Below are 15516 nucleotides of genomic sequence, written 5' to 3' on the forward strand. Positions count from 1 at the left end.
GTTCAGTTATGTTGGCTTGCCTACCTGGCATCCTACCACAGGTTTAACTGCTGTAAAAAGGTGTGATGTGTGCAGTGTATTTGTCGGCTTGAGCACAGAGGGAATATCCCAGTGTTGTAACATTAGCGAGAGTGCTGCATTGAAGATGCACTCACAGTAGAATAGGCGGCTGATTTCACAGAACATTTCAAGCGAGTGGATCTAAAATAATCTCAAGCTCATTTGCATCTCCAAGAAGAATTATAAAAAATGAAGGCAATGATTTTTGTGTATTTATGGTTTCTGTTAGGTAAGCGCTTATGGCTGCCTGTGTGTTCATTGGAGGTAAATTAGAGGCTGAACTTGTGACACTGTTTGGGTGTGCATGATGTTCTTTTTTAAGAAAAATGTACAAATTATGTTCTTTTTTTTTAATACACAAAAATCAACCCACTCAAAGTCTTAATATTATTGAGTTTTTTTTTTTCATTAATTAAGAGGGTTACTTAGATTGTGGCCCATGGACTGCCAGTTGCCCATCCCTGTTCTAGATCTTACAGGCTCTGCTTTGGCTTGATGCCCTGTATAGAAGCTTACTGACTTGTCTGGGTTCCTGTTCTTGCACCGTCTGCAGTTATGTGAAAATATATCTGAATAAAAATGGAATCAATAATGCATCAACCAGCTGTTAGAATATGAGCAGTGGTATTCAGTCAGTATTGAATAAACTTTGACTGTTCTGCATTTGGTTTTCATGTAAAGGTTTTCTCACTACCCAGCCTTGCATAATCTTGGCCTGGTAATTCTGGCTACCATTGGGCCGGAACCTCCCATGTGTTGAATACTATCAGTCAGTGACTGCTTGAGTATGTCATTTTTACAAACTATTTATGAACGTAAGGTGTTTAAAAAGGCTTGTTCTTTTTGATTAACGCTGCTTCATTAAAATAAAATTGCAGGTATAATTTCTGGGGGCTGACGGAGACAGTAAGATCATTAACAGCAGGAGTCGTCCAAATTTGGTCAACAGTAAAAGAACTTTGAATGTGTGCTTGATGGATCATTGTAAATTGTGCTAGTGAGGAAGTGGAGGCTGCATACGACTTAGCACGAGCGGTTGGCAGCCGATTTGAAGAGCGAATCACACGGGGGGCAAGAGATTCCACTTCTTATGCAACAATGACTTTAGAAACTTTGTTTTGATACTGCAACAATAGTTCTATTCCAATTGTTGTAACTGGGTATCATTTGAATATATGCAAACACACATACAATTAATACAATACAGGTTGTGCTTAGTGAGCCCAAATTGTATGCCAGGAGTGACCCAGTACTGAAATTATTATGATTATTATTATGATTATTATCGTACTAGTAATAATAATAATTAGTATTCGTATAATTGGTATTGTCCAATATACTTCTGTTCCTTCTATGGTTTGTTACTTAGGGTTCAATTCCTATTGGTTAATACTGTCTAAAATACTGTGAATGTTCAGACTTCAGTCTGAATCGTTGTCACCTGAAGCCACGTTTAATTCCACTGTATTTTCTGGATTCTGACGTTGTCCTGTGACAAATACAACCAGGCACAGCTTAGCTTGTGTCTTTGGGGAATTGAGGCATTCGGGTTCCTATTCCAGTAGAAGTTCACTCAAGGCTCTGCAGTGTCATGAAAAGCCATTTTATGCTTCATAACTGAACAGAGATTACGTGTCCCTCAGGAGAGCAGTCTTAATTCCCCACATCAAGCTTTCCCACAGGGCTCCATTTGTCTAAACCACAAGCTATCCATTAAATGATGCCTGGACTGTAGGTCAAAACTCATGTTGCATAATATCGACTTGTTGGTGAAAAATTGGTTTCGAGTGAGTCACCTGCTTTTCTCACTGACATTATTCATTTTGTTTGAACATCACATGGATGGTTACAGAAGTTACAGAAGGGAAGAGGGTTTTTTTTTTTTATAAAGAGAGGAATCGATGGCTGTTAGAATAAGCAAGCACTGTATTGGACAATTAGATTGCTCCAATACTGTTATTTTTGTTTGGTTTAATTTGAGGCTGAATGTCAGTTTTATTATTCCATTGCCAAATGTCTGCATCGATCAACTCTCTCATTTGTGCATGTTTTTTTTTTTTTTTTTTGGATGCATCCAGACGTTCTGGGCATGGAATCCACCAATATATAAATCTCAGTCTTCCTGTGATGTGGGCCTTCTTGTAAAAAAACAGTCCTCATAGTCTGACATAAAGCTCTGCTGAAACTTCTATTATCGCCCTTGCAGTCATATTCCCCTTTTTTCCTGGGAGGGAACAAAGCTAGAATAAAGATGGAGACAGATGTCGGTGGGACTTCTAAGTGGAAGGGCTCTGCTGGCAGCGTTGTTGGACTTGCAGCTATCGGCAGGAGAGATCTGCACTGCAGACACTGCAGGGTGGGCAAGAGAGACGCCTGGGAATTAGAAGCAGGGGAGCGTGAAGTGAAATAGAGAAAAAAAAAGGGTGGGGGTGAAATAGGCTCATTAATGCAGATAAATCTACATTACAGCACATGCTTATCAGACTAGCGGGCTATTTACTGAAATATTTTTACTTCTGTAATATGAGATGGAGACAATTCGTAGTTAATACTACATTTCAATTCAAGAGCCACATATGTTCCTCTGTCTCTCAGCATAACCTTTGAATGTTACTTAGCCTTCATGCATCCAAGTTGTCAGGGTGACAGTGTGAAGCCGTGAAGCTGTCAAAGTGGATTCAGGACTTGTCTAAAGAAATGCCAAACACTCTCCTCGTGTTTCCTGCTTCTTCCCAGAGGCCTGTTAACAACTTGTGTTTCACTTTAGAGGGCACAATAAACACAAACGTGTCTGCTATGCTACAAAGGTCAAATGGGGAAAACTCTCCCTGATATTACGTTCGATGGTCAGACTGTACCAACACTGTACAAATTATAGTCTCAGTTTATGTCCTTTAAAAAAAAAAAAAAAAAGGTATTTATTTATTTATTTATTTAGGTTGTGCCAAATAAATTCAAAATAAAAAGTAATTTTGCTCAAATAAAGTACAACCATCAAGATCAGAGAACTGGGACCTTTTAAAGAAGAGTGACATCATTTCAGTGACCTTTACACGCAGCTCAATTAGTGTTGACAATAATTAAAAATGAACTGGGTTCTATCAATGTGGCTGTGAGACATTGATCCTTAACAGGTCGATCAGTAGATCAGCTGAGAAATGAAAGAGAGGTGACTAGTGTTAGATGACAGATTGACAGATTGAAATAGAATAGTGTTCTTGTTTAGATGCAGGACGATGATCATCAAAAGTATCACGATTTCAATGAGGACATCATATTGAAGTATTTCATATTTAACAAAACCTTGAAGAAATTTATTGTAATGCATTCATACTTTTGCTACCATTTTTGACAAAAAGGAGCCATTTCCCACCTCTGCAGTATTTCAATTGACCTTGAGCACAGCCTTTGATACAAATGTGACAAGGTGAAGTGCTTTGACTTCATCAATGTGCTGCTAAAAGAGTCAACAGTCTGTCATAAAGGTAACAGCGCCTAATGTCATTGGCTCACTCTCGTCTACGCACACACGCACTAATGGTTCACTCCTGCTACTGGAGGTTGTTACGGCAACATTAGTCACTGTCAAGCAAAGTGTAAAAGCAGTGTGTCCTCCTTAAATAATTGAGTCATTGCATCAGTGGGCTGACACATGAGTATACACTGACGTCTCGGCTATTAATTACTGCTGTTGAATTCTGCAAACCAAGTTACGATAATAAAATAAGCATGAGGAACGCATGCTTTGTGCCTCCGCTGGATTGGAAGGATTAAACTGCAGCGGGCAGGTTCATGAGATGCGCTATGGAAGCCCGGGAAGGATGAAAAGCAGCCGACATAAACAAGACGTGACCTTCAGAGTGAGACAAAGCACTCTCGAAGCTTAGAATAGAGAAACTTAATTCTCCTGGAATCAGCTTTCATTGCTGCCAAACGCAGTCCAGGGGATTATTGTTCAGCATTGTCTGCCACCCAAAAAGTACAATAGAATTTCATTCCATTGCATCAAGTGTTTTTTTTTTTTTTTTCATCACGGATAAACAGAGGGCCGCTCTTCATTCAGCGGGGCGAGGCCGGGGAAGCCTGGAGCATTAGCATGGAAGGCGATAGGAAATTCAGTGATGTCTGTTATTTGCTACATATCTCTCACGCGAGATGATAACACACATCTTCACATGTACACAATAAAGTTAGACAGCACAGATGAAACAAGGCAGATTTGATTTACAGTGTTGCTTTCCTCCCTACTGTTTACAAGCACTTACGTGGTTAAATGAATCTTTAAATTATTGCATCTTGTATTTTTCAATTTTTCCCCATAAGTATCTCACTGAGGCTTTTTTAATGTATGCTTTGTATTCCAGTCAGCCGTGTTGAGTGCAGATTAGTGTGCACAAGACACATCATTACCTTCCAAAACCCCACTAGGGGAAGCCTTCATTTTTAACTTGCAGCAGAGGAGCTGCAGGAGAGTTTGTGGTTTATTATTTATTATCTACAAAGTTGCTTTTTACGGCTCTGTTTTTCCAAAGCAAGATCTAACTGTTGCAGAAGAGATTGGTGCATGCGGTCTTGGTACACTAACAGAGAAAAGAAATGGCGTCTTGGTTATATGCAGTACAATCATCTCAGAAAATGATGTGATTTCACAGTTGACCTCTTCCTGCTTGATGTATACGTTCTTTAAAATGTATTAAAATGGACTGCTGTTTGTAGCTATAACACTTTCTCCATCATGTGATGTGGTATGCTTTGGATCGTGAGCTCTTCATTTCTCCTCAACCAACTTGGTTCTGATGACCTTTGAAATCTCAGGAGATGTTATTATAGAACAACAATACCCCCCTGACAGTTAATTGAACACGACACTGAACTTTTAACTTAAGTGTTGAGTTCCAAGGTGATCCAAGTGCTAAAAGACAGACACGAAGTAAAAATTTGCATGAACTTTAAACATTTCAATGAACGTTATGGAGGTTATCATAATAAAAAAAGTGTTGCTAAGTAACAAACAATCATACACATCACAGTGGTATTGTACTAAGTATATCAAAGTTGCCCTCTCCTGCCCTCTGTTTGGCTACAGCCTGTCATCTTGGATCAGTTCCATTTGAACTCCGACGTCTGATTGATTTCCAAGGCCAATTAAAGTGTGACTGCAGCTATTTTTATACAGTATAGGGCAGGACATGTTGAACTGTAGTCACACACTTCCGTAAAAGAGGTGGATGCCGCTGACTTCTTTAATTGCCAAAATATGAGCCCCAAATCATCTTTACCGCTTTGCACCTTTTGTGTGATATATAGCTTGTGTAAATGGAAATGTATCAATATTATATGCATGACAGTTTGCTTTAGATTAACACATAATTGCCATTGTGTGTGTGGAAATCACATGACCAGCGAAAGAAATACGGTTTACAGTTTTGGAAAGAGGATTCCACAAAGCAGATGTAGTGTTAACTTGAGTACCTGTCAATGAAACTTTCAGGGGAAGAGCGGCCAAGGGAGCATGTGGTACACAGCGGCCCAGATGTGCAGTCGTCGGCGGGCGTGGCGGGTCCGGAATCGAGCTCCAGCAGGCGGAAGCTGCACTGCTGCATCCGGATCACGGCGGTGCAGGTGCGGAAAGCCTTGTGGGGAGTCGCCATGGTGATGTGCGTCTGCTCCTCGTGGGCAGGTTCTACCCAGCTGGCCAAGCTGACCTTCAAGCACTTTGATGCCCCCTTCACCCTCACTTGGTTTGCCACCACCTGGAACTGCCTCTTCTTCCCGCTCTACTACGTCGGGCACCTGTGCAAGAGTCCGGAAAGGCAAACGGCCAGACAGAGATTAAGGTGACAGAACAAAACAAATACCCAAAAAAAACAAAAACAAACCAGAAGCTACTATATTTTGAAATTCATTAAAATGATGTGCCTGTTTTGATCTTGTCCTCCAACAAAATTCTTTTTAGTTTGTTGCCTCATTGGTGAACTGCTTGTCTGTAATTAAATGTTGGACTTAGTGCAAGCCATTAGAATCTTTGGAGCTGATAGAACCATTGCTGAGGCAGCACAACTAAAGTATTTGACCCTCAGTGCCCTTCCTCACAAAGCATCTGCTCAGTCCCTCTCCTGCCCCGCAGTTGTTGGGCATTCATGTAGCGTTTCTTTTTTGTTTTACAGACCACTGCACTGGCATATAGATGATAGCATTTATTGTTCTTTTTGCTCTGGGGAGATAAGAAATGAAGGTTAGTCGTACATGTGTGAATCAAAGGGAGGCCAGTGGAATGGAAAGGTTACAAGAAAAAAAGGTTGCAAAGGTACAGTAGTTCAAGAACGTGGGATTAAATGTTCAGAGTGAGAAGAATTGTGAAAGAGAGGTGAAGAACAGAGTCAAGTGTGAGATTAGTTATTCAACTATTTCCTGTGTCCGTAAACAGGATAATTTAGATATGACAATATGAATGACAAATGAAAGCGAAATGAAAACATACCCATCAATCCATTTTTCTCAAATGTCTTTGGGTTGCCAAGGCGGAGTACACCCTGGACTGGTTGCCAGCCAACTGCACATTCACACCTATGAAGAATTTACAGTCAATTAACCTCACATGCATGTTGTTAAAATGTGTGAGGAAGGAAAAAAAACATGGCAGAAGATGCAATTGATTGCAGTGATATTTCTGTTAAGACACAGGAAACTAATTCTCTTATCTAACTCCTGTTATGAAAGGATGTTTCACTTCACACCTTCACTCCTTCCTTCCTACCTCCTACTGTCAGATAAAGTAGACATGAGCACTCACGCACATTAGATAAACTCAAAGAGAAGTTTTTACAACATCATGTGCCCTTTCTTCAAGGACACAATGGTTTTATTGGCTGGACTGCACCTCAGCTTTGCAGGAGCTTTACCCAAATGTGTTGTTCAACAATCAGAGCCAGGAAACCTCAAAGGCCTCCCCGCTCAGTCAGGAATGATAGTCAGCATTTTCCGCAGCTCACCAATTATCTACCTCCGCTGGGCTGCGGCAGATTGAACGCTAACTATAACACTGAGTAGCGGAAAGATCAGCTTCATTTTCTCTAATGAAGTGGAAATAACCGAGGTTATTCTATTTAGTTATACACAAATATTTGATTTAATAATATTTCAAAATACAAAAATTATTCAAGATTATTAAGATGATCTTTATTGTTTCAGCTTCTAGTTCATTTGTAAATTAATGAGGCTAAATGCTGAATTTTTGCTGTTAAAATAAGCTATTTTTTTATCATAGGCCAATTTGAACAGTGTACAAAATCCAACCAATATCTAATACTGTACACTTTTTTTTTTTTTCAAATCAATGCGTTCTTGTATTTATTGACTTTAATTCCGACACTCTGTCTTGTGTGTGCATAGGGAGTGTTGTCGCTTTTTCGGGGACGACGGGCTGACCCCCAAGGTGTTCTTCACCAAGGTGGCCCCTTTCGGCCTGTTGTGGATCCTCACCAACTACTTGTACCTGCAGGCCCTCAGGAAGATCAACACAACAGACGTGTCAGCGCTCTTTTGTTGTAACAAGGCCTTCGTCTTCCTGCTCTCATGGATTGTGCTAAGAGACCGCTTCATGGGTGTCAGGGTGAGTTCAGAGTTCACATCTTGAGTTTTTATTGAACAAACTGAAACAGAAGATGAATGGATAGTTAATGCATGTGCAGTTCATGCAGCCAATGCAAATGTCCTGACCACAAGTTGTGATGATGGACTATTGGACGAGCTCAGTTTTGGCAAGTTGTTCATAATTACTATGGAGAGTATATATTTATAAACAAATCTCTGAATTCACTTTTTTTTAATTTACTAGCATATTATCAAAGCATATGCTGCTAACCGCAGAAATGGACATTTAACAATTTTAATCTGAATTTTGTCCAACCTATCTGTATTTAGTGTCACTTTATTATTTAGTGTCTTAAATGATTCAAAATAATCCGAGTCAACACACCATGATACCATGCATGTCTCTGTGTTATGGAGAGAGCAATGGAAGGATTTAGCACATTGTGGGAATATATCCACCCGCCGCAGGATGGATCCCGCTCCTCCTTTTTTCTGTTCTCGTCACACACCCACTCAAACATCTCACCATCCTCCCATTATGTGTGATGAAAGGACTCCATAAGAAGGAAAGTCAGATATAATCCTACTCCTGCTCCCATTCACAGCCTCTCTATACGTCTTTCTGTCTACCTTTGGTGGTATACATTGCAGAGTTTGGATGTCTGCAGCAATGCAGGGGATGCTGGACCAGTTTGTCATGAGCGTGCACATGCAGGGACGTGCACGAGCAGAGAGACGCTACATCATCCCTCTGTGATGTTATGTGCAACAGCAGATGGCTTTGTTCTATTGGCACACTTGTATTGTACTGTGGATTGCAATGTCATTTGGACATATTGAGGGATGGTAAATTCAACATATTGATATTTACAATTACCGTATTTTCCGCACTATAAAGTGCACTGGATTATAAGGCACACCTTCAATGAATGGCCCATTCTAAAACTTTGTCCATACATAAGGCGCACCGGATTATAAGGCGCACCTTCAATGAATGGCCATTTTAAAACTTTGTCTATATATAAATCCATATATTTGGACACGCCTGCTTTAGTGGCTCAATATTGGTCAATATATAAGGCGCACCAGATTATAAGGCGCACTGTCGCCTTTTGAGAAAATTGGAGGTTTTTAGGTGCGCTTTATAGTGCGAAAAATACGGGAAAGACAATACGTTTTAATTAATTTACAGTTTTGTAACTAAGCACCTACTGCATTATATTTGAAAATTAATGTATACCCTCATTCATTATGTTATTTTTTTTATTTTCATTTATAGCTCCAACACAAATGCTGATGCAATAAGAACCTTGTTTTTTATTCCTGTTAGATACAATTGTGTGAAAGCAGTTGGCATAAAAATTGCTGCATTGTAGAGGGTTATACATGCAGTTAATATACACTATAAATTCATATGCTTAGATGGAGTCATGACCCTATCCTTCCCTTGATCCCCCAGAATGCTGTGCTGACATGTCTAAAAAACACAATGAAGTCCTGTATTAAGGTATGAGGTTGTTGACCTTGCAGTTACCGGCAACCCTCCTTCTTGACTGACAGGCGGCCTGCAGTGCTGAGAGAACCGTTTTGTCAAAGGTGCCACGCCTGAGAGCGATGTTAAGAGGGCTTTGGCCCAGTATAAGCACACTGATCATTTATCTTCCTGACACACGTAATCCACTAAACTGGACGCATGCCTGCCTGCTATCTTGATAACACAGTAGATCTCAGATTAATGGTGCACTACTTTGAGGTTTTTGGAGGACGGTGTGCTTCCCGCTTTTGCCGTGATGGCTTGCAGCGGAAATCAATGCGAAACAATCAACTACTAGAAGACCGCAGGAGCTTTGTCTGCTGACTTTGAAATGAAGCTCATGCATCAATTAGAGGACAACAAAAAGGAGGAGGCCATCTGCAGTAGCGGTCAAAAAGTCACATCGCTGTCAACACCATGTTGTTAATAGTCGTTCTCCGTCTACAGATAGTGGCGGCCATATTGGCCATTGCAGGCATCGTCATGATGACCTACGCTGATGGTTTCCACAGTCACTCGGTCATTGGCATTACTCTGGTTGTTACTTCAGCATCCATGTCTGCACTATACAAGGTAGGATTTTTATTTATGGCTGCATTGGGCCTTAATTAAGATTGACCTCTGTAATAAACATTCATTATTACTTTCGCATCTGCCAACTGCAATATACACTGAATGGCCAATTCATTTCCAATATAAGAAGCGTGCAAGTTTTTTTTTTTATAGACAAAAAGGCTACCACCTGAACTACAACACTTGAACTATTTTATAGTAATAGGAGTTTGATGTAGATTTTCTTTCATTCTGTGTGTAAAAAGCTTTGTATTAATACACACACAAAAATGGGAAAAAAAATTTGAAGATTTTTCATATATGTTGAATGGACATTTCTGCCATTTTTTTCCCAGTCCAAATGTTTTAGCCCCCATTAAAAAAAAGAAACCTGTTCTCCAGAAAACTTAAGAGGAATAAAATCAATCACCCCTTATATCGTAAAGGAAATTTAACATACACTTAATATAATGAGCTATATATTTATCGCTAAAAGTTGGCAACTCAATCTCAGTGCAGGCGTATGAAGGTCACCCTGTATGCTGCGCCACAGGAGGTCACAATTTGTGCATTCATGAGTAACTCCCCTCCTTCCTGCCAGGTTCTCTTCAAGATGGTCCTCGGCAGTGCCAAATTCGGGGAGGCTGCACTTTTTCTGACTATTGTGGGAGGTGCCAACTTTGTTTTTATCAGCATTGTGCCCATCGTCCTATATTTTACCCGAGTTGAGTACATTGAATCGGCAGGCGACATCCCCTGGGGCTGCTTCTGTGGGGTTGCAGCACTGCTTTTAGGTAAAAAAAAAGAATCTCTGCGATCTATTATCATGTTTTACCATAATCACTTTTGCTCTCCTTCTGCTTCTTCAAACAGCTTTCAACATCCTGGTCAACTTCGGCATCGCCATAACATATCCAACATCTATCTCCCTTGGCATCGTCTTAAGTGTTCCTGTCAATGCCAGTAAGTGTGTTAGTATAAATCAAAGATGTCATCAATTAATGGGTACAGTGAGAATTACATAGGACCCGTTGGCCTTTAAAATGCATAAAGGTCCTTAGGAGTTTGATGTCAACACAGTTCCAAATTGCTCATTATTGTTTTTTTCCTCTTACCAGTGGTGGACTTCTTCACGTGTGAGATTAATTTCAACACGGTGCGCCTCTTTGCCGTCTCCATCATCTGTCTGGGCTTTCTCATGCTGCTCCTTCCGGAGGACTGGGACCAGTGCATCATCCGCCTCAGCACCAAGCTACGCAAACGTGACGAGCCGGCCGAGGGCAGCGCCGAAGCGGGGGCCTCCACGGGACTCAACTGGAGGGGCCGAGCCAGGACCTCCATGGCAACATTTTCACACTGACTGGGACCATGTGATCGGAGCTGAATGGGATGTTTAAGGGCCTCTATTGACGCAGCCTTCTCTGCTGCGAACGTTTGGACCAAGAAGAGAGGTTATACCATCACCCAGTTGATGCATGGATGCAAATCAGATGTACCCTCCTTACCTAAATATAATCAGGTATTAGACAAAGTTAAAGCTGTACCTGTCGTGAATTTTTCCAATGGTCACCTTCACGTGAGAAGACTTGCCAACTTAATTGTAGAAGAGAGTCAGTACCATGTGGACTTGGCTGTCTTAAAACAAAACACATGCTTAAAAATCCAAAGAAGAATGCCTACAAATGCAGGAGGCCCCAAGTGGCATCCCTCAGTCATTCTTCCTTCTTTGCACTGGTTAACAGCTTGTAGTTCACACCTGCCGACCCGATGTGCTCCTGTGGTGTGAACAGGCCCGTGTGGACATGCGAGGCTCAGTGTGAGCTCGACATGCTTTTACTGCACCTCGCTCCATCCAAAGCCTTTTTTGGACCTCTCTGATTGGCTTCCTGCATTCATGTGCTCTCTCTCTCTCTCTCTCTCGGGGCAAAGCGGGAACTCCTGTCAAAGTGGAAGTGGCGACACCCACCGCTCTGGCAGTGGAGAGCTCTGAAAAGTAAAATGTACAATGCACGATTAGCTGATTAGCTTGGCTTATCATGACGAGAGACTGCTTTCAGTTCAGCTGACTTGCTAAAGATTACTGTCAGTTCAAGTATCGTAACCTGTGGTTAAAAGCAATTAGATTCACTGTGAATGGAACTACACTGAGCCCCCCCACTACCCACCCCAATGGGTCTCTGTCATTTAACTCATACACAGTTAAGTCATATGAAGCAAATTCCAACTTGATAAAGCACTATTTAAGTGCAGTCTATTTACCATTTACCCTCCCATTTTTATAAACAGTTGGTAAGTTTTCAAATTTTCCACTCACTGGACACTTCATGAAGTACACAAAGCACAATAAAATTAGATCCAATCAGGAGTTGTTGCAAAGGTTGACATTACCAAAGACGTATAGAAAATCTTCAGCAATGTAGTTGATTAAATTGTTTAAACGTATCATTGTGGTTAAACGTATTAATGTTTCAATGTTGTGTACCTCATGCTGTGGCTGGTGAGTGTAGCTCGGAGACACATCTTTTTGTTTGACTGTATTTATGATACTTGAGGTGCGTTACCAGTGGAAATGAACCGGAGCCTTGAATGAAGAGCTGGAAACTGCCTTGTTGTGAATGTATAAACATCACTATGTGCAATCTTCTTTTTACAGTGCCGCCAGACTTCTGCAGACAAGTACTCATCTGCATTTTTTTTTTTTTGGGACATTTCAAAACATACCTTTCATTATTTTCTTTCATCTGGCTGCTGTTGAGACAAGGCAGGCCGATGGGGACATCACAAAGTTATCAAGACCACTTCACTGCCTTCTCTGTTTTCACCACAGCATACATGAGCACTGTTTCCCATTGTCATTCTCAATGACAATAAATAAGAATATTGTATTCCTCTGGAATTATTGCTATTGACATAAATGTAAACCTTTGTAAGGAATGACGATTTTATACACTGAGATGCAACATACTGTATGATTATCACATTTGAGAAAGGAGTATGGGAGGTGTGATTATTTAATAATGGGTTTATTTGATTCGGTGGTGGGGGCAGGGTCTTCAAGTATATTCAAATATACTTCATAAAAAGATTACTTTTCAATCCATCTATTGTCCAGGTTTGGTTTCTTCTTGCCAATATGAAGCTTTTGGAAATGTTTTAAGAAAAAGCATTTCAGTAAGATGCATAAGACCTCAGCTTTCACACTTGAAATACTACGTAGAAGATTTAAGGGGCAGTCTATGGCAATTGTTGTCCCTTCATCAAGAGGTCATAAATATTGGACCTAAGAGCAGCTGGATCAGAAAAAGGCATCCCCAAAACAGGTCCTGGAAGCAGATAGTTGTCCAAAACGTCTTGCTTATAATCAATCAGCAGACAACAATTGAATTAGTTATCAACTAATTGACTCCAATTTTGTTGTCATTTATCTTTATGTAATAAGTACGGTTTCTGATGAGGCATGCTCTACTTTCACTGTAATCTGGCCATAGACAAAAGTGGCCCTTGGTGCCACAGTCAAAGCAGAAAATGGTAGTCTGTCGCCCTCTTGCGTCCTACAGGGTACTTGCAGGAAATCCACCTTCCTGCCACTATGAGGGTCTTGCCAAGTGGAGCAGGGTGTGGCACCCTCTTCATGGAGACACATTCTGCCTACATTTTCACTGGACTGATGCTTGTAGTCAGTGCTGATGGTGAAAACTGGAGAGCAATACCGGGGGGTGTCCGGACTAAACTTCGGCCCTGGAAGGGGGCTTGTGAGGCTGCAGGGGTCAACCTCCCCTCCCAAGCTGACAACACTTCCCATTCCAGCTCTCAGCTTCTGCCTCAGCCCACGCAGAGCTGCCCGGAAACGCTTGCTGAGCAGAGCGTACAGCAGGGGGTTGAAATCAGAGTTGAGCAGCACCAGAAAGTAGGAAACGGTCAGAGCGGAGGGGGGCACCAAGGAGGTCTCACCAGAGATTGCTGCTTCGGTGGCCTGAATGAGAACTACACCAATGTAAGGGGTCCAGCACAGGAAGAAGGTTAAAATGACCAGAATGAGGCGACCAACTCCTTGATGATGCTGCTGGGGGTCCTGCAGGGGAGGTGACAACGCAGAGACGATTCCCCTGGAGGAAGTTGGATGAGCAGATACAACACTAGAGATACACTGTCCACTTAGATGATAGATCAGTGTGGAGGGAATGCGCAAAGAGGGAAGGAACATGCAGTTTGGAACCCTACTGCGTTGAACCGAGTCCTGCAAGCTGTGAATCCTCTTGGCGTGTTTGCGGGCCACCTTGGCGATGTTCACGTAGCAGACAAGGATAATGACGGCGGGAATGAGGTAGGAGAGGCTGGTTATGGTGGCTGTGTAGCTGGGACTGCTGGCCCAGTCTACTGCACAACTGTACACGGGAGCTACATAGGCCATAGAACTCCAGCCCAGCAGTGGGGGGCAACTGGTTGCCATGGCCTGCAGCCAGATCCACAAGACCACCGTGCACGTCCGCCGCAGGGTGCAGCGGGAGCTGTAACGTAGGCAGTCCATGATGGAGTGGTAGCGGTCTAAAGCGATGGCAGCCAGTGTTAGAACAGACACAGTGCAGTAGACAGAGGAGGTGTAGGCCACAAATAGACACAGGTTCTATGAAAGGAAACAAAAATGAATGAATGAAATCACAAGAAGGTTGAGAGTTGAAGAATTTGCTCACAAAACATTCGCCCCATCCAGGCTTCACGATGGACAAAGCAACAAAGGGCATGACACCGAGGCCCACCAGGAGGTCACTGATGGCCAAGTTCATGATCAACACTGATGTCACCTGGTGGAGAGTCTTGGTAGCTGCCACGAGGATAATGACAAGAAGGTTACCTATACAAGGAAAACAACAAAGCACATTATTATCATTGTCAATACCAGAATTTCCAGACTGACTCTGACCCATTTGTTAGGATGCTTTTGTTCTGTAATTTTTTGCAACTCAAAATGTGATATTCTCGTTTGGAAATAGTTCAGGCACAATATAAAGAGGGGTTCCATTGCATGTGTTAGACAAAAGAAATTCCAGCCTTAAAAATATTAATTTGTAGCTCCGACTGTTTGATAGTATTGCAGAGGTATCATTTAAGGGTATTGTGGCATCAGTAGGGTACGCCTTAATGAATAAATGTTATCTTTGGAAGGGTGAGCATATTGATCAATTAAAAATCGAGATGTAGGCAAAAAGCTCATTGAGATGAAAGATGTCCTCACCAGCTATTTAGCAAACAAGTTTTCATGTTTATTAACCAAGTACACAATGTCTATTCATTCACTGAGAGGAGCAGGCCCAATATGTATTATTTCCCTATGACAATTCAAAGTTAGACAAATTTCCGATTATAATTTTGGTTGTACGTATTGCATTTTTTTTTACACTTTAAACAAAAGAATAAATACTCTCAGAAATGTGTGTTACCTGTCACCGAGCCCAGACACATCACTACCACGAGCACCATCAGCAGCGACTCTATCCGTGTGGGCACGTTGTCCCCTGAATCACCCTTTTGGCTTGTGTTGACGGCCGCTGCTCGCAAAGAGCTCGGAACTGACCCGCTGCTTTCCAGGACACCCATTTGCAGCCTTGATTGAATGCACTGTGGAGAATGACAGAAATATTCAGTCACAATAGTTAACCCGACTTGCTATGGTTCGCAATTGGTCTGGACCAGCGTCAGGTGACAAGTTGAACCGCCTCCGTCCTTCTTCCTCACATTGAAGGGGAGAGAAAGACAGGTTGCATCACTTCAGCTATACC

At 41.8% G+C, this 15516-nt stretch overlaps 2 protein-coding genes and 1 long non-coding RNA gene across 4 annotated transcripts in view; 1 reads left to right on the top strand and 2 right to left on the bottom strand.

Annotated features, from left to right (window-relative positions):
- slc35f3b (solute carrier family 35 member F3b) overlaps positions 1 to 12839 on the top strand; it is a 30200-nt gene extending 17361 nt beyond the window's left edge. The window contains exons 3-9 of one of the 2 annotated variants that reach the window (XM_088384897.1): positions 5552 to 5897; positions 7453 to 7495; positions 7562 to 7672; positions 9635 to 9760; positions 10341 to 10533; positions 10613 to 10702; positions 10858 to 12839. In XM_088384897.1, the coding sequence (XP_088241023.1) occupies positions 5552 to 5897; positions 7453 to 7495; positions 7562 to 7672; positions 9635 to 9760; positions 10341 to 10533; positions 10613 to 10702; positions 10858 to 11099 (1151 nt within the window). In that variant the 3' untranslated portion in view covers positions 11100 to 12839. Of the gene's footprint in view, positions 1 to 5551; positions 5898 to 7452; positions 7673 to 9634; positions 9761 to 10340; positions 10534 to 10612; positions 10703 to 10857 lie in introns of both variants that reach the window. The other variant, XM_088384896.1, reaches the window with a different exon arrangement.
- On the bottom strand, positions 1627 to 11586 carry LOC148393361 (uncharacterized). Its single transcript, XR_015860302.1, has 7 exons — positions 11284 to 11586; positions 10855 to 11163; positions 10575 to 10690; positions 7543 to 7712; positions 6542 to 6627; positions 5533 to 5853; positions 1627 to 2433 (listed from the first exon to the last, which is right to left on the bottom strand). It is a non-coding gene; the product is annotated as an uncharacterized LOC148393361 (long non-coding RNA).
- LOC148393362 (5-hydroxytryptamine receptor 1E) lies at positions 12745 to 15431 on the bottom strand. The gene is made up of 3 exons (XM_088384898.1): positions 15178 to 15431; positions 14431 to 14591; positions 12745 to 14363 (listed from the first exon to the last, which is right to left on the bottom strand). Exons 1-3 carry the CDS (start codon positions 15332 to 15334, stop codon positions 13167 to 13169), a joined length of 1515 nt encoding a protein of 504 aa, XP_088241024.1. The 5' UTR covers positions 15335 to 15431; the 3' UTR covers positions 12745 to 13166.
- Positions 15432 to 15516: the final 85 nt, after the last annotated feature.

This window comes from Syngnathus floridae, chromosome 9 (genome assembly GCF_059516105.1).
Source record: "Syngnathus floridae isolate MCC-2025c chromosome 9, RoL_Sflo_1.0, whole genome shotgun sequence".
In the NCBI taxonomy this organism is placed as follows: domain Eukaryota; kingdom Metazoa; phylum Chordata; class Actinopteri; order Syngnathiformes; family Syngnathidae; genus Syngnathus; species Syngnathus floridae.

Bases quoted from the DNA above. Each gene is read 5' to 3' on its own strand.
- LOC148393362 (XM_088384898.1), bottom strand. From the start codon at position 15,334: ATGGGTGTCCTGGAAAGCAGCGGGTCAGTTCCGAGCTCTTTGCGAGCA. The intron at 14,592-15,177 runs GTAACACACATT...TTCCTTGTATAG, and splicing joins GTGTCTGGGCTCGGTGACAG to GTAACCTTCTTGTCATTATC. The intron at 14,364-14,430 runs GTGAGCAAATTC...TTCCTTTCATAG, and splicing joins CTGGATGGGGCGAATGTTTT to AACCTGTGTCTATTTGTGGC.